Here is a 23,856-nt window from a genome sequence, read left to right as displayed (position 1 = left end):
TCCTAATCAGGTCCCTAAAACTGCTCCCAATACTCCATAATCAATCCTAAAATGATCACTCTGTTTCAAGCATACCAAAGCATAGAATAACAAAGGATGAACATCCTGGTAGATAAAACTTTTTTGGCTCCATTTTTTTAGCAGGCCAACTTCAGTGTCTCATTTCACAGAAACACCAACCCAGAAACAGATCTGCAGCTCTGGGACACTTAGAGACCTAATGGTTAAGCAGAGGTGAGCACTAGCCAACACCACTCTAATGAAGTCTTATGTAGCAAAACGTTAGTAAAAATCTGAAACATAGGCAGAGCAGAGGATTTTTAGGGCAGTGAAAATACTCTGTCTGATACTGTAATGATGGATACATGTTATTACACATTTGTCAAAACGCATAGAATATATAACACCAAGAGTGAACCCTAATGTAAACAATGGACTTTGGGTGATAATGATGTGTCAATGTAGGTTCATCAATTGTAACAAATGTCCCACTCTGGTGGGAGACATTGATGGCAGGGAAGGCTGTGCGGGGGGGGGGGGGGGGGGGGGGGGGGGGGGCAGGAGGCATATGAGAAATCTCTGTACCTTCTGTTCAATTTTGCCATGAATCTAAAACTGCTCTGAAACATGAAGTCTATTTAAAAAAAACAAAACAAAACTAGTCTTTTACCATACATTAAAAAAATCTCACAGAAATGTTAACATAAAAAAGTTTTAAGCTAATAAAGAACATGAAAGAAAGAAATTGAGGGGCCGGGCTGGTGGCGCAGCGGTTAAGTGCACACGTTCTGCTTGGGCAGCCCAGGGTTCGCCAGTTCGGATCCCGGGTGCAGACATGGCACCGCTTGGTTAGCCATGCTGTGGCAAGCATCACACATATAAAGTAGAGGAAGATGGGCATGGATGTTAGCTCAGAACCAGTCTTCCTCAGCAAAAAGAGGAGGATTGGCAGCAGATGTTAGCTCGGGGCTAATCTTCCTCAAAAAAAAAAAAAGAAAGAAAGAAATTGAATATCAGGTATGATATAGAAAATATGATGATATATGATATGATAAAATATATGTGATACATATACTTAACTCATACTTAACTTTTGGTAATTTAAAAGGCAAATTCAGAAAAAGTGAAATGGAAACATCAGTTAATTTTGATATCTGTTAGTAGGTCTGGTAAAAAGTGGGATTAAAAATGTTGAAATCAGATAACAAAATGAGGTTTGAATTTACTGTATTCATGTACTTATTGCTGTGTCAATGAGAGCCCAAATGCACAATTCAGATTTACCCAAAGACCAGTTATCAATAACTAATTAATAACAAGGTTATCAAGGTTATCAATAACTAATTAAGACCTGAAATAAATGTGCATGGTTTCAGGGCACCTGCTAAATTTTTTTAGGTAAGTATGTTAGTTGTTGACTATGTATTACGTCTTCTATTTTAACTTGGCTATGACAAAAGATAATGTTATGAGGAAAATAGCTCCTTTATAAAAGAAAAATAAATTAAGACAGAATAATCCATCTAAAAGAATAATCTCATTAAAAAAAGAATGGGAGGATAAAAGATATTTTTGTAAGACTCGTTTGAACACCAGAGCTCCTTCTAGAAAGATTTAAGAAAAGTCTCCCTACCCTCTATGGAAAAATTTCATGAAAGATGCTATTAAGACACTCATTTTCTCATACCTACTAATGTAAATATATACTTAATGGCATACCTCTTCCTCTTGGAGGATCTTTTCATCAGAAATACATTTGTCTAAATTAATTTCAAACTTTACCCCTTTCTAGAAGAAAGCAAGAAAAAAAATCTTAGTTTAGCAAACCAATAAAAATCTTAAAATTCCAACTCCCTATTTGATATTACAGATACTAAAAACCATTAGTACATCATCACAAAATAAGGCAATTGCATAAAATAGTGGGGGAAAATACTGTAGGCAACCCAGATCACAAAGTGTGGCCCCCCCAGCCAGCTTCTAATATGAAACCCAAAGGCAAAATGTTTATTACCTTAGCTTTATATTTTCGTTCCGGAATTTTACTTTCCTTTATGTTCTGAAGTCTAATTTGTTTCAAGTTTCTTTCAATATCCTGAAAGTTTAGAGAAAAATTAAAATCTAGCACTTAACATTGATCAAACAATTATATTTTCACAACCTCTGAATTCACAGCATGGTCTGCTTACATTATTTGATTTCTGGATTGGATCTGATGATTGATTTGAGAATAAAAACATGTCTTTAATGATAATTCACTAAAACTTTGCCACAGTGTCCAAAACTTGAAATATTAATATATCTAACACTGGCATTGCAATGGGTACAATTTTATGATGTGACAATGCTTATCACTCCAGTCCAGTCCAATACAACCTAATCTAACTCAAGAATGTAATTTTGACTACAGGATCCTTCCCTTAAGAGGCTTACGATCTTAGGAAAACAAGAAAAGTGCGTGGCTCACAATAGTAGAAAGGAAGGAGAGGGCACTAAAAATTGATGGGCAATTTCAAGGAGGAAGAAGAGAAGATTATAGAGGTAGATGACAAAATTTCAAAGGAACAAGTGGGAGTCACCTCTTTAAACGCTGATCTCTCTCAGGGTTCAGTCCTGGGCCCTCTGCCCGCCTCTTCCTCAACACCTGGCGGCGGTGGCGGAGAGGGGTGGGGGGGGTGGTCTCAGTAATCCCTATGCACTTAAATGCCATCTTTATGCAATGACTCTTAAATGCTATCTTCAGGTCTGATCCTTCCTCTCCTCTGAGCTCCAGACTCACATATTCAACTGCCTACTTAGCCTCACCTTCACTTTAATAGCCTTTCCACGAATTCATATGGAGCACCAGTGTGGGCCAGACACTGTCCTACACACTGGGTTAGTGCAGTAAACGCAACGGAAAGGTCCCCACAGACAGGGAACTTAAATTTACTGGAGTAAGACAGGTAACAAATGAGTTAAAATAATGACATAAGTTCAGAACTGTTAAGTGTTATAAAGGAAATCAAATAGGGTCATAGCATAGAAAATGAGTAGAGGATGAGCATAATGCAGGAAAAGCCCAGCTGGCACTTGATTTGAGCCCTGGAATGATGGTAGACCTTGGTACATGAAGGTCTGGGGAAAGCATGTTCCTCACAGAGGGAGTGGCAGGGCAAAGGCCCCGAGGCAGGCGTGCAATCTCAGCTCTTCTCCAACTCAGCATGTCCAAAGGGAACTCCTGATTGCTCCCACCACAAGCTTGCTCCCCACTCTTCCCCTTCTTAGTAAATGGAACTATCCCTTTCAAGCCAGAAACTTCTGAGTCTCTTTGGCCTATGTACATATTTGTATGCTCTCTTCTCTCCACCGTTTGACATTAGGTCTCCATCGTCTCTCCCTTGGAATCAATTGCTGCCTCTTCCGCAGCACCACAGCCTGTGTATGGACTTCCCATACAGCACGTGTCAGTCTGAAGCATTACTAGCTGTTTGCCCTGCAACCCTGGGAAGGGTGTTTTTCTGCCTTGCCATATTACAAACTCTGAAACAGGACTGTGCCTTATGTATCTAAACTTCTATTTGTGAGGCTGGTTGTCTGATTTGATTGTGTAGTCTGGTTGTCTCAACTGTATAAGAAGTGTCATATTGCTTGATTTTCCTTAAAATACAACTACCTTAGCCTCCTAAGTCCCATCCACCCCAGTGGGAGAAAATTCAACCTCAGTCCACTTTAGGTCTTCCTGGCGTCGTGTCATGTGAAGGTCCTGGGGTCTCTCACGAGACAAAACATTCAGGGAGGCCTTTCTGCCTTCACGCAACATCGGTTCCCCTCACCTGCCCTTAATCAAGGCCTCGTGGCACCTTGAAGATAAAGGTGCAAGGCCTCCCAGAAGGAAAAAAACCTCTCTTGAGAGCCATTTGATAATTCAGCTCTGCCCAGTTCCCACTCCCGCCAAAAATGTCATGTTGAAACGGAAGAGAAGTTAACCGTCAGGTTTCCTGACCAATGGTCTGAGACCCTGACTCAAAACGTCCAGAACGCTGGACTTTCATATGCGCACAACAGCAGTTCTCAAACTCGGCTGCCCACTAAAGCACCCAGCCAGCTTCTGAAAGCAGGGTGCCTGGGCCCCACCCAGACCGTCTGGGGCAGAGCCTAGGCATCTGAGTTTTTTAAATGTTTCCCACACGATTCTACTGCACAGTGAGGGGTAAGAACTGGTGGGCTAGGGCAAACTCCCTGGGAAACACTTCGCTGTCTGATAATGACCCTCACCTGCACAGGCGCTTCTGCCTCAGGTGCCTCTTGGTGGGCGGGCAGCTTACTCTTCTTCACCAAATAGGTTTTATGATTTATTTTTGAGTCCTCCTTTAACACAAATTATACACAGTCAACAAGATTGGTTCTGTGTCAGCTCTGAAGGCAGGCTTTATGAACCTCACAGGGTTGGAATGGGATCCAGTGAGGAAATGCTTTCCTCCCGCTGGAGGGCTGATGGGTGGGAGTGTCTAGATATAGCTCGCTCTCTCTGACTCTTTTTCCCTCTGGCTCCCCTGGTATTCCCCAAGTGCTTCTTCTGTGGACTCTCTAGAAATGTCTGCTATCCATCCTTCCGGACTCTGGTTTCCCATCGCAGACCTGCCTTAAAAATAAGGCTGATGATGGCACAGGGCCCCCCACCATTAACCAAACCTCTGCTCTGGGTAGAACCACCTCCAACCCGCCCCCTCCCAGTTCATCCGGTCCTCTGTCTGAACCTTTGTGTGGTTCTTTCAGAAAGCCCTCCTCCTTAGCTCTGCCTCTCCAAATTTTACTCTTCTTCTCTGACCCAGCTTAGGCGCCAACTCGCTTCTTCCATAAAAACCCTCCTCCTGCTCATCCTGCTCGTCTTCACTCCTATGCACCTCCAGGGCTTAACTACATTCAGTTTTATTTGATCATTGCTTCAGACACGTGTGTCTTATCTTCCCAACTATTTATGAGTAGAAGTGCATATGCTAGAAAGACTAGAGGTTTTAGAATCCGATATTTAGTCTGCCTTGTAATACCTCAGCAACTTTGGATGAGTTATTTCACTTCTCTGTTATGGGGAGTAAATGAAATAAAGCATGTAAAAGCTCTAGTTCAGAGGCTGGTACATACAATTGGATTGTGCCATATGCTCATTTCACCTATATTAATTCATTTATATGCACACGGGGTTGGGGAGACAGAGAGAAAGAGATCAATTTCAGCAATGTGGGTGGTTCTACTCAATGAGTGGGTAGCTCAAGTGCACTGAGAAGGGAGGCCAGTCTCAGTGCACACAGGCCTCTCATAGGGGGAGCCCTCCAGGTGTTTCTAGTGTTTAAATATCCGTGTGTTTTTCATATAACATGGGCTCTAAACACAGGCCAGCTGTATTTCATCTGGAGCTCTACTGAAAAAGCAGTGATCTGAGAGACTGAAGAATGAGTTTCCAGTGTAGTACCTTTAAGGGATTTTCAAGAATCATCTCAACTGCACTCAAATATTGCCTCATATAGACTTGAGAACCTTACCCCTGCATACCAGACTGTTCCAATATAGTTGGATTCCATAAGGCTGGTCCTTTGTCCTACCTTATGGGCATGAACTTATTTTCTGCATCTAATCAGTAGCTGCTCAGTCAACACTTATGGACTGATTCATGAGGAAGACAATCAACAAGTATTTTCAATACCAGCCCTTCCTAAGCGAGAATCCCAGATATCCTCATCATCTTGAGCAGTCTCAAGTAAACCACAGAAAAGCGAAGCCTCAATTAGACCTGACAGCTTTCCTATTAAAAAAAAAAATGTTTGCGTGATGAAACTTTCTTTTCTATGAGGAGATCCTTACTTTTAATGTCTACTCAATTTAGTTAGCTCTAAATCAATAGAACAATGCTCCCTTTAGGAGGATGAATTTATTTACCTCCGGTTCACTCCCTATCTTCTTTCTAATTTCCTTCATGTCATTGTGGTACTGTTGGCGTATTTCCTCTAACTGCTTCCAATATTCCTGGAAAGCAATTCCAACACAAAAATTTTAAATGTTTATGAACAACTTAACAAAAACAATCTCTATACAGCCTATGATTTTAAAAATGTGTGATATATAATAAGAATTAGAAAACCTGTCGCTCCTCAGGATGCTAATCTGCCTTACATTTTGGCTGTGACACTTTACTCCCTGCAAGTTATACAGTGGCTTGGGGTGATGGCACTTTTATAAATAACCTCAAATGCATGAATGACATACAATTACTTTATATATCCCATTTCTAATATAATTGTCTTATGGATTTTGTCCTCCCAAAAAAAGATATGTTGGAGTCCTACCTGCCAGTACCTCAGAATGTGACCTCATTTGGAGATAGGGTCACTGCAGATGTAATTAGTTAAGATGTGGTCATACTGGAGTAGAGTGGGCCCCTAATCCAATATGACTCATTTTGACTCAACTTTTAAGAAGATGACCATGTGAAGACAGAGACACACAGGGAGAACACCATGTGACGATGGCAGAGAATGGAGTTATACAGTGGCAAACTAAGAAATGCCAAAGATTGCTGACAAACCACAAGAAGCTAAGAGGAGGCAAAGGTTCCCTTACAGGTTTCCCAGAGAGCATGGCCCTGCCGACACCTTGATTTTGCACTTCTAGCCTCCAGAACTGAGAGACAATAAATTTCTGTCATTTTACTTTGTTAAGGCAGCCCTAGGAAACTAATACAAATTTCAAAAATGGTCATGAAGGACAACGACTTTGTCGATTCAAGGTGAAAAAGCTTATGAACCTGGCTCTGTTGCATTCTCTGAGAAGGTGCAATACCTATCTCTGTACCCCCAGCATGGGGCTTCATGAGAGGGTGTCCAACAAGGACCCGTGCAACAGGCTCTCTCAGGCGCTCTGTGCATACTAACAGCAACACCCTACTACAGCTCAGAGACAAGGACATGAGCACATTGGTAGCCCCAGGTCAGACTGTTTTCAACCTGTTCCTTCATTTCGTTTCTCCTGAACTGCAGCTCCTGGAATCTGGGCTCTTCTCCGTTACTTCTTAGAGTTTGTCTCTGGTTGTGATTTGGCTCAGCAGAAGATGGACGGAGGCCCTATTATTTGAATGAAATAATTTATAAAGCATACTTGCATTTTGGAAACATCTTCTGGTTTGACCTTGACCTTTTCCTTTAAACAAGAATTATATCACCCATCAAACGCAGTACTTGAGAGTTTTAGAGGGAGCAGTAGAATTTTCTTAATTTAAGTATGAAATATTAATAAAGAAAATTAATAAAACCATTTGCGTTGTTTATCCTAAGCAATCAATTTTATGCCACCATATGAGACACCTAGATCCATTTTCTGAACTGGTGGATTATAATTATGAAATTAAAGCTCTGTAAAAGCTCAGCAACCCCTGGACCATGAAATTAGATAGGGGAATAGAACTAGAACTATTGAGCAGTTGAAAATAAGAGTGATACAAATAGGATGCACATCCAGCCGCCCTCAGGCCCCAGATTTTGACACTATACCTAAGGGTAAAGATTAACTTTCATTTCATATAAAATAGTCACTTTAAAAAAAATCGTGTAGAATTCTAATACAATAGAATCAAAGAGCTGCCACATTGAAGGGGACCTTGAAGCTCATCTACTCCAAAACCATCATTTATGGAAAAGGAAATTGAGGCTCAGAGAAGTTGCGTGACCTGCCTAAGGTCATACAGCAAGAGTCAGTACCAGGGAAGAAACCAGGCTTCCAGACCCTGAACCAAGCCTATTCCCACTATGCTCCCTTAGCTAATAAAAATTAGGGAAGAGGACGAGATAGTCTTGATCATCTATGTGGAATGAACTTTAAGAATTCGTGAATATTTGTGAACAGAGGAACTATGAGGAAATTCCTGATTGCCTCTCATATTAGGTATTTTACTTACCAACTGCTTTTCCACTTTCAACTTATATTGCTGAGCTTCAAGTTTCCTCTGAAGGTATTCAGCAGGCCTTAGGAAATAACAATGTTCCGCTTGAGTGGAAATTTGGAATAGTCTTAGGTACCGACTTGATAAGCGGATTTTCAGTTTAGGAACGAGATTCACAATTCATTCTGTGGCTTGAGGTTCCAAGTCCAAAAGTAATTCAAAGTTACAGAATGCTTATATTGGAGAAGAACATCTTTGGACTCAAGAGGAAAGGGAGGTAGAGAGAACAGTAACAACTGGGGAGACAGGCGAGGATAAAACAAAAATATTCAGATCCACTGATTTTTCTTCAGGGTAGAGATCAGTCCTGCCATAGGCCATGGCATGTTGGAGGAAAAAGACGAACCCACACCTGGATCTTCTTAGGCGCTGTGTGAGTATCTAATCTATAGCCCTGTCACTCTCTCGTCATGTCTCTCACCATGTTTAAGGTATTTCTCCTCACAATTCTGGTCTAGCCACTTTCAGGTTTATACCTATGTTCTCTATATCTATCTTTTTTGCAGAATTTCCTGCCAAGAATTTCTGTAATTACTGATTGCTAAATAAAAACTTCCACACTTCAGATCATAGTACAAATTATGTGATAAAGTTTTTTTGGAATACCAGTAACTTCTAGGGCTTCAAAGACAGAATAGTCACTTCAGCAATGACTCCTCTAGGAGCATCATGATGGGCAGTCCCCAGCTTATGAAGAGTCAACTTAAGAAGTCAGTCATTTAGAAATATGCCAAAACAACAAGCTAGTTAAGATCTCTGGGCCTTGTTCCTCATCTGTAAAATGGGCCCAATACCATCTCACAGGAGTTGATATGAGGACTAGAAGAGATTATGTGTGGGCAGGTGCCTGGCCAGTGTCTAAGACAGAGAGAGTGTGTCAAATGAGGGCTAACGTGTCGCATTCATCTCTCTCAGAAACCTAACCAGAACCTGTAACAATATCTCCATGAGAAAAACTATTCAGTCACCCAGGGGCTGCTCAAAAGACACTCTCTCCCCATCTCTCTCTCTCTCTCTATATATATATATCCAACTCTGCACAGATTCCTCTTCCTCCAGGCAAGTATCAAGAGTGGATTCCCACGGAATCAGAGCTCTGATAGAGAGAAAAGTAGAACAATGAGGAGGGGGTTACCAGTCATCAGAGGGGCATCCTGGGATACAGTTGGATGGGGCTTTTGATGAGTAGCAGTGTACAAGGAAGAGAAAGAGCTTTCTATCACCTTATGTGAGAGTTTGGGAGATAAAATCATATATAATCAAAATAATTGATAGTTTGACAGCTCTCACCTTTAGACAAAGAGTAGAAGAAACATTTTCTTTTGTTTGTTTGTTTTTTTTGTGAGGAAGATTGGCCCTGAGCTAACAACTGTGTCAATTTTCCTCTATTTTGCATGTGGGACACCACCACAGCATGGCGTGATGAGCAGCGCATAGGTCTGCACCCAGGATCTGAAACTGCAAACCCCAGCCTGCCGAAGTGGAGTGCACCAACTTAACTACTACACCACCAGGCTAGCCCTGGAAGACACATTTTCCCAGTGGCTGAGAAAGGGGAAAGGAAATTTTGTGGCTGCACTTAGTTCATATGTAAAACGTATGTCACTCATTAGTTGAATCCTGTATGAGTATTACAGATTGAACTAATGGAACACACGTTTTGATGGTCATGGAGGTAATTAAAAATGTGTTATGAAGATGGATAAAACCATAAAGGTGCCCAGTATCTTTAAAAATACATCCACTTTTCCCATCACACGTTTCTGAAGAAATCATTCTTTTATCACTCTTTCTTATCTAATTTTCATTAGCTATCTGAAATCACCATCACAGTCTCTTGTATTTTTCTTTATTCATCCAAAATTTCAATAACAATAAATAACCAGAGTCACAAAAGTTAGCAAATTCCCAACCCTGAAAGAAAAATGTTACGGTAAAAGCCTTTTTTTAAAATGACTCTCAGGGGATGGACTATAATTAATTTTTGGGTGGTGAACATGACGTAATCTACACAGAATTCGAAGTATATTACGACGTACATCTAAAAGCAATATCATGTTATAATTCAATGTTACTGCAATTAAAAAAATAAAAATTAAAAAAAAAGTCAAAAAATAAAATGACTCTCAGCCTTAGGGCTTCAGGCATCAATTATTCCGGACAGAGGAACACTGACATTCGTGTGAAAAAAAACAACGGAAAATATTACAGATCTGCATAAATTTGTTATGGAGAAATTTTTTGAAAGTCTGCCATAATGAGCAGTTTATTATTTTCTTTCTAATACATCTGTCTTCTGAAAAATCCCAACAATATAAATGCTGAATGAAATATATTTTACTTTTCAGTGTCTCAAATGATAATTTGATTAGAATTCAATTAGTATTGATTAATATTAATAACCTCTTTGGCAAATGACACATATACAACTATTTTCATCAATCCCAGACAGTGGAATTTACTAGAAGGAAGAAAAAATATTAAAAATTCAAGAGTATGACTCTTTGCCCACAGTTAAACGGCTACATGAATGAGAAGATGACCTGCATCAGACTTGAGCTGAAACAGGGCCAAGGGAGCTGTGAGTCAAGTATTTAAAATGAAGTTTGGAAGTTCTTTCTGGATTATGTATTTTAGGAGAATTGAGAAGGATTTCAGAATAAAGAATATTGATATATCGAGATATTGTCAGAGAACCAAAGCTTAAGTTAGACTGTGACATTACCATTGATTTGGTGGTGGGCTGTGACTTTCTTCCTGGCTATAATTCTCCTCCACTCTGGTATTTTTTTGAGGAACATGGTGGTAATTTGGTTCCTGAGCTCTCTTTCTCAACAAGTCAAGCTGAGCATAATAAAAATCGTAATGTCCACACACTGCAGCGAGTTTGGGCCTTTCTACCCTTTTTATCTGAAGGATTAAAAAGAAGAGAGAAGATTTTTAAAAATACATAATACAGATCTATAGACATTGACAGTTTGCCGGTGACCATAGCTAAGACGAGGCATTAAAGGTATATTTTTGTTGTTTTTGCTCTAGACTTGTTTTCAGAGTAAAATAATCTTAGAATCCCCAAATTCTAGAATTGAAAAAGATCTTAGATGTCTAAGTACTACAGTATAGTAGTTTATAATTTTGCTAAGGTGTGGCTAAGAATTCATGGCTAGTGGGTCAAAAATACTTAGCCAGTGAGTATGCCTAGCCAACCCAAAATCTGAAACTAAATTCCATATATTGTTTTCTAATTTTCATAAACTTATTTACGCCTTACTGTACTTTGTGGGGGAATAAATAGTGTTCAACTCACAAATATGGAGATATGCAACATTTTTAGGTTCTGATAAATTGACTAAATACAAAACGCCATCATGACTTAAAGAAAAGAAGATGTTGAGTGACTCAGTCATTCTTCCCGGGTAAACACAAGGAATGTCATGTAACAGTTGTGACAGTCGTATTATCACCCCAAACTGCCTCTCACTAGCCACCCTTCCCAACCAGAACAGAAGGAGAGGAGGAAATCAGAAGCAAATGTTTGTCTTGGAGCTGAGCAGAAACCCACTGAGCCGGAAGACAAGAATCAGACCAAATTAACGTGTGAAAACCAGCCAAGACCCTGTTGCAAACTAGCAAAGTAGGGTCAATTTAACATTAATCCCTGACAACTTGGCCTACTTACAGTTGATAAAAAGAGAAAAACAAAGTCACAACATTGGAAAGACCTAGAACTGATAGTTGGAAATATGAATAATCAAACAAATGGTCAAAATGGAAATTTCCTTACTGTAAAGAAATAATATGCTATATTCTTTGTTCTTTTAATGCTATGTGTTTCATATATATATATTATATTGAACCATGTGGAGTTGTAGATATTTGACCATCTTTAACTTACAAAAATAGTACTTTCATATAGTTATATTTAAATATTAAAGTAAATGTATAAAATTTGGTTTATTAGTCTAAACATAAATTATATATTTATTTTTAAAATCTTTTAAAGCGTCACATAGTTTTCTTTCTTTTTTTTTTTCTGAGGAAGATTAGCCCTGAGCTAACATCTGCTGCCAATCCTGCTCTTTTTGCTGAGGAAGACTGGCCCTGAGCTAACATCCGTGCCCATCTTCCTCTACTTTATATGTGGGACGCCTGCCACAGCATGGCTTGTGCCAAGCAGTGCCATGTCCGCACCCAAGATCCGAACCGGAGGACCCCGGGCCGCCGAAGTGGAACATGCGAACTTAACCGCTGTGCCACCAGGCTGGCCCCAGTTTTCTTAGTTTTACAGTTTTACCTATATACAACCTAAAAGAAGGTACTTGTTAAAAAATGGTTAGAAATAGACAGATGTATTAGAAGAGATTCAACAGCTTTGGGATTTCTATAAATCCCCATCCAGTAGTGAGAACCTCAGAGGTGGTTCCTATGGAGACCCATTCATTTCACTGCATTAAGCAGAAGCCTTCAAAGGATTAGAAAAACGTCAATTTGTTCCCCTTACTTAATCCACTCCCAAATCTTTTAGGTGTTTTTTCTCTCCTACATGTCTGCTACAAAGTATTCTAAATCAAAAGATATTTTTTTAAAAAATTTCTTTAATAAAGTTAAACCACATTCTATCAAATGAAGGGCAATAATTTAACCAATAGTTTCAAAAATCTGTACACCAAGACATTTCTCTAACATGCCCACATTTCAAGTAAACACTTACTATACGTACTTCCAAACGGTCCTCTAATTATATATACCATGAGCCTTCTTTAAAAATACAATTCATTTAAAAGACAATAGCCATCTTACACCAGAAGCATTTTACTAGCATGAACTAAAGGATTCAACACTCCTCTGAAGTGGATTCAAATAACTAAGCATAAAGAATCTCTAGGAAAAGATCAATGATTATCTGATAAAACATTCTCAATTCTACATAACATGTCACAATTAAGACTATGAAATGGGTACCATGCTACTCACTTGTCCTCTAGAGAAAAACTTTGAAGAAATTAGAAGAATTTGAGTTATAAAAAGAAAACTAAAATTAATATACAGAATACTTAAAAGAAAATACAGCATTGTTTTAAAAAATGTAACACATGGAAGTTGCCCAATGAAGGATCACTTTAATGCTCATTACAGAATAATTTTATTTTAAGTACAAAACTAGTGGACTCCAAAGTAATGAGCTTGTACCCACGAACACGTGCAAGTAGGTCTGTAGAATGTGTCATTAGCTAAAAAGCCAGAGGAAGGGTTTGGTTCGACTTACAGACACGGGCTTCTGGTTTCCAGCCGGTGGTCTCCATTCATTTCTACGTAGTACTTGCTTCCTTTTAATCTGCTCCGATATCCTTGATCTTGGCGGGCACTTTCCTTGGAATCTCACTTTCTGTATTTTAGAATCTTATTTAACCAAAATAAAACAACTTCAATTTTTAAAAACTTCCCCATCTTTAATATTGATGCTTGTGAGAGTATAAACATAAGGGACATTTCATAGCACAGTAAATTTACTTTAGTCAGAGACATTTGTACCCAGTGAGAGAAGTGCTGATGAAAAATTACCATGCATTTTCTTTGAATGGAGAAAACCATTCTTTCCAGGGTTCCTTTACATACTTCTAGCAATATATAACACTACTTTTTAAAAAAATTTAGGAATTAATGTTAACATTTACAGAAACGATATGCATAGGATAATGGCACAAGTAATTGAACGTAGTCCTCAGAGCTTGGGTTATCAGGCCACACCATCCGCGTTGCATTGTTGTTTGAAATGTATGAGTAGGTCTTCTAATGTTTGTCTCCGTCACCATCAAAATGTGTTCGTTTTCCTTTTTCCTATGTTAGAGCTGTGGACAAGGCACTTTCTCTCACCCTCCTCTCACCTACTTTCTAAATATTCTCAAACCAGACCAAATACACCAATACCAAACCAAACCCAACATGGCAAAGAGGCTCACTCATTTGTTTTTCCTTTATATCTTTCCTCAATTTTAGTTTCCCTGTCACAGTGGATAATATTTCCCTATAACTGATTCCTGACTAATGAGAAGAGAGGAGATGAATCCTGGAGGTCATGCATGAGCTAGATTTACAGGCACACCCACTAGTCACCATTGGACAAGATGATTTTCCCCCTGTTTATATTATTCATATATATATTTTTTTCTCCCCAAAGACCCTAGTACATAGTTGTATATCCTAGTTGGAAGTCATTCTAGTTCTTCTGTGTGGTATGCTGCCACAGCATGGCTTGATGAGCAGTGCATAGGTCCACACCCAGGATCTTAACTGGCCAAACATGGGCCACCAAAGTGGAACACGTGAACTTAACCACTATGCCACCAGGCTGGCCCAGAATTTTTTTTTTTTGGTGAGGAAGATTGGCCCTGAGCTAACATCTCTTGCCAATCTTCCTCTTTTTGCTTGAGGAAGATGATCCCTGAGCTAACATCCATGCCAATCTTCCTCTACTTTGTATATGGGACAATGCCACAGCATGGTTTGATGATCGGTGTGTAGATCCATGCCCAGGATCCAAACCAGGGAACCCTGCGCTGCTGAAGTGGAGCATATGAACTTAACCACTATGCCAGCGGGCTGGCCACCTCATAGTTTTTAAATGTCCATGTTCAATATATTTGGTGGAATTTCCCCACTAATGTTGTCAGCCATAGATTATAACTCACTGTATGAGACACATGTAACAAATGTCTTTTGATTGTATGGCTACATCATTCTTACCCTGGACCATCTTCCCAGCAGGTCGGGAAGCTGGCGATCTTGCTCTACGTATGAGGGTGTGACTGAATTCTTGCTGAATGACCTAAAATCAGACGCATGTGTCAAGGACCTGCTAACCAAAATCTCTGTCAAAATCCAAACAGAATCACCTCCAAACTCACCTCAGGAGTCAAGAATTTGGCAATAAGATTCTCTAAAAAGGGCCTTTTCAAAATGGTATTAATAGATGGCCGATCTCGGGGAGACACTTTGAAGAGCTGAGATATCAAGGACTGCAGGTCATGAGAAAACCTTGGAGATATTGGGGGAAAGTGTGCTTGACAAATCTTCAGAACCAGCTGGTGTAAGTTGTTACCCTCAAACTGAAAGGACAAGCAACAGTGATACTAAATCCGAGAAAAATTCAACACTAGTATTTAAAGTGATATCAAAAAAGCAAAACAATGTTTTTAAGCTTCAGTCAGAAGCACCATGGTCCACCCTAAATTTTTTCCATCAACTATTATTTTATGAGTAGATATTGCTGCAGTTACTCAATGAGGTGCCATGTTATTTAAAAGGTCTTTTTTAAGGTTTTAATTTTTTCTTATTATCAAAATAATATTTACTCATTATAAAAAACTGTAAGGTATAGGAAGTTATACAGTCAGGAAAAATATGTATAATTTCACCACCCAGAGGCATATTTCCTTGTAGTCCTTTTAAAAATAATGTTTAATTTATAGAGTCGAGGTCATAATGATATGAAATTTTACATTTTGCTTTTTTCATTAACATCCTATAAACATGTCCTCAAAAATTCATCATAAACCAGAAAATCTTCCAGTGTATGAAACCATCAGTTATTTATATATAACAACAATATTCAGCAGCATCGTGTGGCAGCAAAGATCAGGTTTTGGTCGGACACTTACTAGCCTCGTGACCTTTGACAATAATAATAATGAAGATCATAACGATGATGATGACAGCTGTGTAGAAAAGAGTTAACACAGCGGGCCTAAGACTGCTATCCTTAGACAGCCCTGCTTGCAATACGAGCCGTTGGCTGGCATTTGGGAACTTAGATTTCAGGAGACTTCTCACCGTTCCCTGAATGCTCAAGGTGGCTCTCTTTGCCTACACTGTGCAAATAATATGGTTTCCGTTGAACACCTGCATTCTTCCTGGGAGCCTGGAAGCTTGGTACATGCCAGGCAGAAGGTGTCTATGTGACTGGTCCCCAATAAAAACCCAGGGAACTTGGTCTCTAATGAACTTCCGTGGTTTTGCATGTGTTGTTACAACCTGTTGCTGAAGGAATTAGCGCGTCCTGTGAGCCTCTTCTGGGAGAGGCTCTTGGAAGCTCATACCTGGTTTCCTACAGCCTTTGCCCCCTGCACCTTTTCCCTTTGCTGATTATATATATTCACACACAATTTATTTTTAATGGAAACATGCTATACTCCTTATACTAGTCTCCAACTTAGATCTTTTACTTTATAGCATACCTTGTATATCTTTCCATGTCAATATATAGAGATCTACCATTCTTCTTAATAGCTCGTCCATATAATTTTTACAATCAAATAAAACCAAACATTAACCTTTTTCTCTCAGAAGTTAATTTCATTTATATAGTTTCAATAATTCAAGATTAATCTGACAATTAACATACTTACAGGATGCCTGAGTGTGCAGAGCTCATACAAGACACAGCCAAGAGACCAAATATCCCTGAGGAAGAGAAGAGTTTACACGCTGAGAAATATCCATAATTCCTAATAAAAGACTTTATCCTCACAGTGCCTTTTAATTGTGTATCTTTACAATTTTATATAGGTTGACCAGTTTTTACAAATGCCTTCAGATACTTTATCAATTCTTATCCTAACTAAGAGGTAAAATAAAAACAATTTATAGTTTGTCAGAATCCTAGCAGAGAAAGGCTACACAAACTTTACTACAATTGGAGGGCTCAATATTTGCTTCAACTTCATGTGCTCAGAGAAAATGGGTGCATGTATGGGACTTTGAGTAATTTGGTGGAGGAAGGCAGGACTCAAACATGGATCTGTTTTGATTCAAAAGGTAAAATTTGGTTTATTTAGAAAGGTATATTCTACTCAAGGCTATTGACAGAACCAAAGTTATATTAAGTGATGAATATAGTATTTGAAAATCAATAAACTCAAAACTGTTCTAATGACTAGAGACTTGCTCTTTAGTGCTTAGTCCTTAGTATTTATATGTGCTTGGTTTAAATAAGGAGTTATCTTATAGAAGAAAGAGCATAATTAAATCTAAAAGACCAAAGAAAATATAATGAGAAGTCCAGGAGGTAAGAAGGTGGTCAGAGTTGAACGAGGATTCAGTAAGGTGAGGTAAATGGCTCCAGTTTAGCAACACTTCCTACGAGAGTGTGTGCAGGAAGGGCAGAGAGAGACTTCCTAAAGCTTTGAGCACAATGCAGGGTGATTACAGAATAGGTGAGAAACAGCTTCCAACTAGTTTCTAGAGTTTTTCTGGAGTTTCTAGAAACTCACTGACCACTTCCCACCACCACACGGAATTTTGTCTTTCCCCATCTTCTGTAGGCCCAAACTCCTCTGTCCCACAGCGCCCCCTGTAGCCAGTGCGGTGAACTCGTACGCCTACAAGCGTTCGGTTGGGGAATGAAGCCGCCTGGGGCTGAGCGAGAACATCTGCATTTCTTATACCCGCCCCGTCTGTGGTGGGGACTGCGGTGAACCAGGGAGGATTTCCTGGTCTAGAGATGGCAGCAGCTACCCAACTGATTAGTGCTAAGATCTTCCTATTAGCAGAAGCACCAAGCAGCATATTTCAATCTTGCCTCAAATCTTTAAAAAAGCAGTACAAGGAAACAATGCTGCTGCCCGGAACTCTTAGCGGCACTAAGCTCTGCTCTGGGCAGCCTGCCCTTCCACCCAGTGATACACCAGCTGCGTGGCCCCTCACCTGGAGGCCAAACCCCTTCCTGGCGCCAGAGGATATATCCAAACCATGCCTGTTCTTTTATTATGCAGACAAATGTTTACCATTCTTTTTGTAAATCTCTACCATCTGGGCTCTGTCTTCCATTTATCTCTTTGAAAGATAGACAGGCAAATATCCTGTGGGTATTTTCCTAAACAAATGGACAACTGACTCCCAAAAGGTACTCAGTCTTCCTGCTAGGCCAACTGGTTCAAATGGCAGCCCGCTTTGAAAAATGAAATTTCTTTCCTTCTCCTTACATGGAAGTAAAAAGTACCTCATCTTTACCTTTTTTTTTTTGATTTCTTTTTTTTTTCTTTTTTTTGAGGAAGATTAGCTCTGAGCTAACTACTGCCAGTCCTCCTGTTTTTGCTGAGGAAGCCTGGCCCTGAGCTAACATCGTGCCCATCTTCCTCTATTTTATATGTGGGACGCCTACCACCGCATGGTGTGCCAAGCGGTGCCATGTTCTCATCCGGGATCCGAACTGGCGAAGCCCGGGCCACTGAAAAGTGGAACGTGTGAACTTGACCGCTGCGCCACTGGGCCGGCCCTCATCTTTACCTTTTATCACTGTGTATATTCATATTACTCCTGAGAACTAGGCTCTGGTATCACATACATAAAAACCAGTTGGATTTTAAAGCTGGAAGACACCTTAACGACTACCTAGCAAACACTCTCTTTGTTACAGGAAGGGGAACCGAGGTCCACAGAAGTCAACTGACTTAGTCAAGTTGGTGACAGAACCAAGTCTAGGATTCCTAACTCCTAATCCAATGCTCGGTCACCAGAGCACACTGCCTTCCACTTGATCCATCTACAACACTTTCCTGCAACAGACTAAACAGAGCACTGAAGGTATGAAAGTCAAATACAGAGACGGAATCACAGTGACTGCCATTTTCAACGTTGTTCTATCATTTGTATCTTTAAATGAAGAGTAATGGCTTTCTTCTAAATAAGTTCAAAAGCTTCGGGGAACACTGAGGTGGTCAGAGACAGTCACTGGGATCCCCATTTCACATGAGAAGAAAGTGAAATTACAAAAGTACCATAAGAAAGAGAGAATCCATCATGTTTTACTGAGACTTTCAAACTGATAGTCAACAACTCACGTTTTATTGTTGTAGGGTTTATTCTGACAGATCTCCGGAGACAGGTAGTAAGGTGTTCCAACACAAGTTCGAGCAAGTTCCATGGAACTAGTATATTATATTAAATAATAATAAAATAACATGATTTATTATTAGAGTAGGAAAAGGCTTAAGACATGGACATACAAAGTCCATGCAAAAGATAAAAATGGATAACAAAATTCGATGCATGCACATATTAAAATAAAGCAAAACATATTGTACATTGATAACAGAGTAATAAGTTGATTTTTCAACTTACAATTCACCTTCCCAAAATCTACATATTAAAATTTCTTTATGGCTTAAAGATTCCACAAGAAGGTATAATTGTTATATTACAAAAACCTTTCAGATGTAGAAATAGTTCCCTCTTTCCAATGATCAAAGTAATGCAATCTCATGATTTAAAATTTGGAAAATATGAAAATGAATAAAGAAAAGAATTACCCAGAATCTTCCCACCTTAAAACAACTACTATTAAAATTCTGACATACTTCCTTCCTGTCTTTTCACCATGCATATTTTTCACATAGCTGTGACCCCAGAGTATTTAAAATTCAAGATTCCATTTTTTTTACTTAATATAACAAATATTTCCTCACATTATCAAAAAGTCTTCAAAATCATAAATTTTAGTGGCTATGTAATATTCAGGTACATGGCTGTGCCAAGTTTTAATAAATTTAACCATTTCTCAATTATTAGGCATTTAAATTGTTCCAAATTTCAAATTATTCCCTTAGAACAAGTTCCCAGAAATAGAATATTTTAAAATCTCTTGGTATTTATTACCACCAAATTGTCTTACAAAACAGTTGTACCCATAGATTGCCCAAGCATGTGTGAATTTGCCTTTCACTAAATTCTCACTAGCTTTATGCATATTACAGCTACGTCTCATTTGATAAGCTTATATCACATTACGCAACATTGCCACCATCATTCTATTAGGCCAAGATTTTTTTTTTTTAAAGATTTTATTTTTCTTTTTTCTCCCCAAAGCCCCCCAGTACATAGTTGTATATTTTTACTTGTGGGTCCTTCTAGTTGTGGGATGTGGGACACTGCCTCAGCATCAGCGGTGCCATGTCACCCAGGATCCGATCCGGGCCACTGAAGCTGAGTTCATGCTCTCAACCACTCGACCATGGGGCTGGCCCCTAGGTCAAGATTTATCCTGGGAATTTTAATCTCAGACAAAGTACCTTGTGAATTATTTAATGCATTTATATAAATAGTTATCTAAAATTATTTGGAAACCAAGCTCTTAATATCTTCTTAATTCATGATACCTAAAAATACATATTTTGGCTGTTTTGAATAGGAAAAACAAAAGTACTTACTTGTTCAGGACTCTTGCTATTCCAAAGTCCCCAAGCTTTGCAACCATTCCATTCTTGCTAAGAAATATGTTCTATAAATGGAGAAAATGCTATGTTGTTTGAGAGATTTCCAGAAAACAAGAGATCAGCTCTGTCTTGGTCTTCTCTCTGAGCTGTTACCTGTGCTTTTATGTCCCTGTGTAAGATCTTCCTGTCATGGATATGTTTTAGTCCTAGGGAAATCTGTACAAACCAACTCAGAATCTGTAGAGGGAACACAAGACACAACCAGTGAGCAGTCTGATGGCCACTGAAATGCCTTCATGATAACACACAGAGAGAAGTAATATATTTGTGTGTGTATCCACACGAATAAAGCTAACAGCTAGACCACCTCATCATGTCATTTTCTTTCTACAGCTAGAAAAATGGAGGTGCAGAAAGGCAATCCAGATTTGTTGGTATCAAAGGGAACTCCACAGATAGAAAAAGAGAAAAAGAAGCAAGCAAGGGAGGGAGGCAGTTCTTGATTTTTTTTTTCTTATTTAACACCTGGTTGCTAACTGTCGGGATAGCAGACAAGCAGCCCTGTTTCCTGGTAACCCTGTACCGCTGGTTTTTCCTTTTCAGTGGAAGGAGGGTGCCAAGGGCAGAAAGAGAAGGAGGAAGAAGTGGAACATCTGTGAGTTATTAAAAATTTTAATGAAATATCAGTATATATGTATATAACATAAAAACAACAAATAGCAGTTTACTTTTAAACTTTTTAAAGCTTAATTTTATTTCTTAGTCATGCTTTTACTTTCTTAGCTGGCCATGAGCCTCTTTATTAAAATGTGTTCCAGCCTATAGAGATTTAAGCTATTCTAAAATTTCATTGGTTCTTTGTCTGTCAAAGAGGAAAACAATAGGGAAAAAAAAGCTATGTTCCAGATACTAAGATTCACTTGTAATTTTAGTTCTTTCCCAACAAAGGGAAATGTAATTCAAAGTTCTGTAGAGAAAAGCAGTTTTGTTAAATGTGGCAAAATAACACCTAAGTAGGAAGAAAGGAGGATTTGTATAAATAATAGAATTTAATATATAATGTAAATGAGCATAGGAAGAATGCTTGATTAAATTTACAGAGGTTAGAGATGTTGATTCTTTAATCATTCCTACATTCAAAATATTCCATGTTAGGGGCTGGCCCTGTGGCCTATTGGTTGAGTTTGGCATGTTCCAATTCTGTGGCCCGGGTTTGTGGGTTCAGATCCTGGGCACAGACCTACACCACTCATCAGCCATGCTGTGGTGGCAACTTATATACAAAATAGAGGAAGAGAGCTCAGGGCTAATTTTCCTCAAGCCAAAAAAAAGAGGAAGATTGGCAACAGTCGTTAGCTTAGGGTGAAGCTTCTTCAGCAAAATTCCCTTTTAACTCTGGGAAGAAATTATATGGGCATGATGTCCTTAAATGCTAAAATAGAACAAATAAACGAATGGCCTAAAGAAAGATGGCAGACCATTCTTGGGCACCGCCTGAGGCAGTGGCCTTACCCATCCACCACACAGGTCCTGATTCGGATTCCTCTCCACACACACACACCTGTCTCCTTCGTGAGTACAACTCCCAAGAGGGTTCCAAAGGACGCTCAGAGGACAGAAGAAAAATGTGTTTGTGCAAAGAGAAGATGGGAACTGAGACCATTATTCTTCACCTTTTCTCTCCTCTCTCTTAATAACCAATGAAACTAAACAGCCATTGCTAAGAAGAGCTTCTATCCTCCCTCACAAAGAGGGATAGCGATTTTAAAAGGGTATCAAATGGGAAAAGAAAGAAGAGCGGGGCTATAAATATGTCACATTTAAAATGGCTAAGCAACGTCTACATTCAGACTTTTTTTAGCCATGGAAATTTATCTCGGAGGCATCCAACGTGCGATTGTCCAAAAATAAGACACTATATTTTCTCAAGCAAACTTGACTCTCAAAGAGATTCAATTTAGGTTCAATTGCAAACATCTATCAAGAATATTGATCCACTATTTTACAGTCTGAATTTCTCTACCAGAAATCATTCTTCATATAAATGCAGTCTGCTACTTATGGTATTATAAATTTAATCCCCTCCAAATGAATTAAAACGCAAATTAGAAGTGTTTTTACCTGATCTTCACTAAATAACACTCCTCGTTGTCTATTGATTCTTTTCATAAGATCCCCTCCATCGCAATACTCCATCACAATAAACAGCCTGTTGTTCTCTGTAAGAAAAGGCATCATTTGGTGCTGGAAGGGTTTCAGATATTTACTAATCATTGCCTTTGAAAGTCTAGAAGTTGGAGAATATAACAGGGAAATGAAATATATATATATATAAAGTTAAAAAGTGACTGTAGAATCCAGATGAACTAGGTTCTAATTCCACTTTATCACTTACATTTCTTAGCTCTATGATTCTGGGCAAGTTATTTTAATTTCTCTATACCTCATTACCTCATCTGTGAAATGGAGATAATAATATAGAAACTCCTCTTAGGACTGTTGTAAAGATTAAACAAGTTAATTCACATCAGATGCTTAGAACAATGCCTGCGCATAATGAGAATGCAATAAATCTTAGCTATTATTATTAACACATTCCTGCAAGAGACTAGCAATCTGCTGTAAAGCGGCAGCTGTGAATCTTTCCCAAAACCCCTGGAAGAATTAACAGACCCTTCTTGGAGTTGCGTACAAACGTTTATTTACCTGGCACTTACTCAACCATGTTGCTGAGTACAAGAGACAATCTTCTTTTTTTTTGAGGAAGATCTGCCCTGAGCTAACATCTGCTGCCAATCCTCCTCTTTTTGCTGAGGAAGACTGGCCCTGAGCTAACATCCGTGCCCATCTTCCTCTACTTTATATGTGGGATGCCTACCACTGCATGGCTTGCCAAGCGGTGCCATGTCTGCACCCGGGAGCTGAACCCGCGAACCCTGGGCTGCCAAAGCAGAACGTGCACACTTAACCGCTGCACCACCGGGCCAGCCCCTAGAGACACTCTTCTAACCGATCTCTCCCTGACCCACTCATCAGATGACAACTGCCAACTCAAGGTCACCACCAGTGGCTACTAGACTCTTTAGGATGCCCTGGGACCTCTGCTCCCCATGATTCTTACCAAGATCATTGTGTTTGTTCCAAAATCTGTTTATGCCAATTATAATTGTTATTGTATTTATTACATAAATTGATGAAATATGAATGGAAAAATAAAGATGTGATTATTTCTACAAAAGCTACATTGAAGGCTTTGGAGGACTCAGTAAAAGTGAGTAGCTGAAAAAAAACGTCATTGACCTAGATGTTAGATGGGACAAGTGGAAAATAACCAGGAAAGCTTTAAAAGGATTGTGTACACAGAGTACCTGTAAATTCTTACTCCACTCTAAAGAAAGGAAATTGGAAATTATAAATGAGAGGGGTAGCCTATGTAAGAAATAATATTCAGAATTCCAATCGGTGGACTCATAATCAAAGACAAGGCCTTGGTCTTACATCAAAAGTTTGGCAAATGACTGTGCACTAATAAGTTAGAATGTGTTTGTATGATTTCCTGCTTAACTAGCTTTTTTCCTTATCCAACCAACTACCAGCTGGACTCATTAGAAAAAGGGCTTCTGGGGCTGGCCCTGTAGCCTAGTGGTTGAATTTGGCACACTCTACTTCAGTGGC

At 39.1% G+C, this 23,856-nt stretch overlaps 2 protein-coding genes across 16 annotated transcripts in view; one reads left to right on the top strand and one right to left on the bottom strand.

Moving 5' to 3' along the window:
- The window catches only part of ALG11 (ALG11 alpha-1,2-mannosyltransferase), a 54,676-nt gene extending 38,368 nt beyond the window's left edge, over positions 1-16,308 (top strand). Inside the window, exons 4-5 of one of the 2 annotated variants that reach the window (XR_011427722.1) lie at positions 8,266-8,345; positions 9,386-10,092. Coding sequence is in view for 1 of the 2 variants with exons in the window: in XM_070239683.1 (XP_070095784.1) it covers positions 14,738-14,778 (41 nt within the window). In the remaining variant the exon portion in view is untranslated. Of the gene's footprint in view, positions 1-8,265; positions 8,346-9,385; positions 10,093-14,737 lie in introns of those variants that run through there. The other variant, XM_070239683.1, reaches the window with a different exon arrangement.
- NEK5 (NIMA related kinase 5) overlaps positions 1-23,856 on the bottom strand; it is a 62,967-nt gene that overhangs the window by 22,754 nt on the left and 16,357 nt on the right. For 8 of the 14 annotated variants that reach the window (XR_002801001.2, XR_011427719.1, XR_011427721.1 and 5 more), the window contains exons 4-18: positions 22,303-22,400; positions 20,335-20,418; positions 20,176-20,246; positions 18,811-18,897; positions 16,378-16,432; positions 14,878-15,078; positions 14,717-14,798; positions 13,239-13,372; positions 10,698-10,882; positions 7,928-7,994; positions 6,981-7,097; positions 5,917-6,003; positions 4,258-4,350; positions 2,015-2,095; positions 1,720-1,788 (exon numbers count right to left, since the gene is read on the bottom strand). Coding sequence is in view for 9 of the 14 variants with exons in the window: in XM_014732064.3 (XP_014587550.2) it covers positions 1,720-1,788; positions 2,015-2,095; positions 4,258-4,350; positions 5,917-6,003; positions 6,981-7,097; positions 7,928-7,994; positions 10,698-10,882; positions 13,239-13,372; positions 14,717-14,798; positions 14,878-15,078; positions 16,378-16,432; positions 18,811-18,897; positions 20,176-20,246; positions 20,335-20,418; positions 22,303-22,400 (1,511 nt within the window). In the remaining 5 variants the exon portion in view is untranslated. Of the gene's footprint in view, positions 1-1,719; positions 1,789-2,014; positions 2,096-4,257; positions 4,351-5,916; positions 6,004-6,980; positions 7,098-7,927; positions 7,995-10,697; positions 10,883-13,238; positions 13,373-14,716; positions 14,799-14,877; positions 15,079-16,377; positions 16,433-18,810; positions 18,898-20,175; positions 20,247-20,334; positions 20,419-22,302; positions 22,469-23,856 lie in introns of all 14 variants that reach the window. The other 6 variants (XM_070239679.1, XM_070239678.1, XM_070239677.1 and 3 more) reach the window with 5 other exon arrangements.

This window comes from Equus caballus, chromosome 17 (assembly GCF_041296265.1).
Source record: "Equus caballus isolate H_3958 breed thoroughbred chromosome 17, TB-T2T, whole genome shotgun sequence".
In the NCBI taxonomy this organism is placed as follows: domain Eukaryota; kingdom Metazoa; phylum Chordata; class Mammalia; order Perissodactyla; family Equidae; genus Equus; species Equus caballus.
Note: the sequence above shows the minus strand (reverse complement) of the source record. Positions and strands in the feature narration are given on the sequence as shown.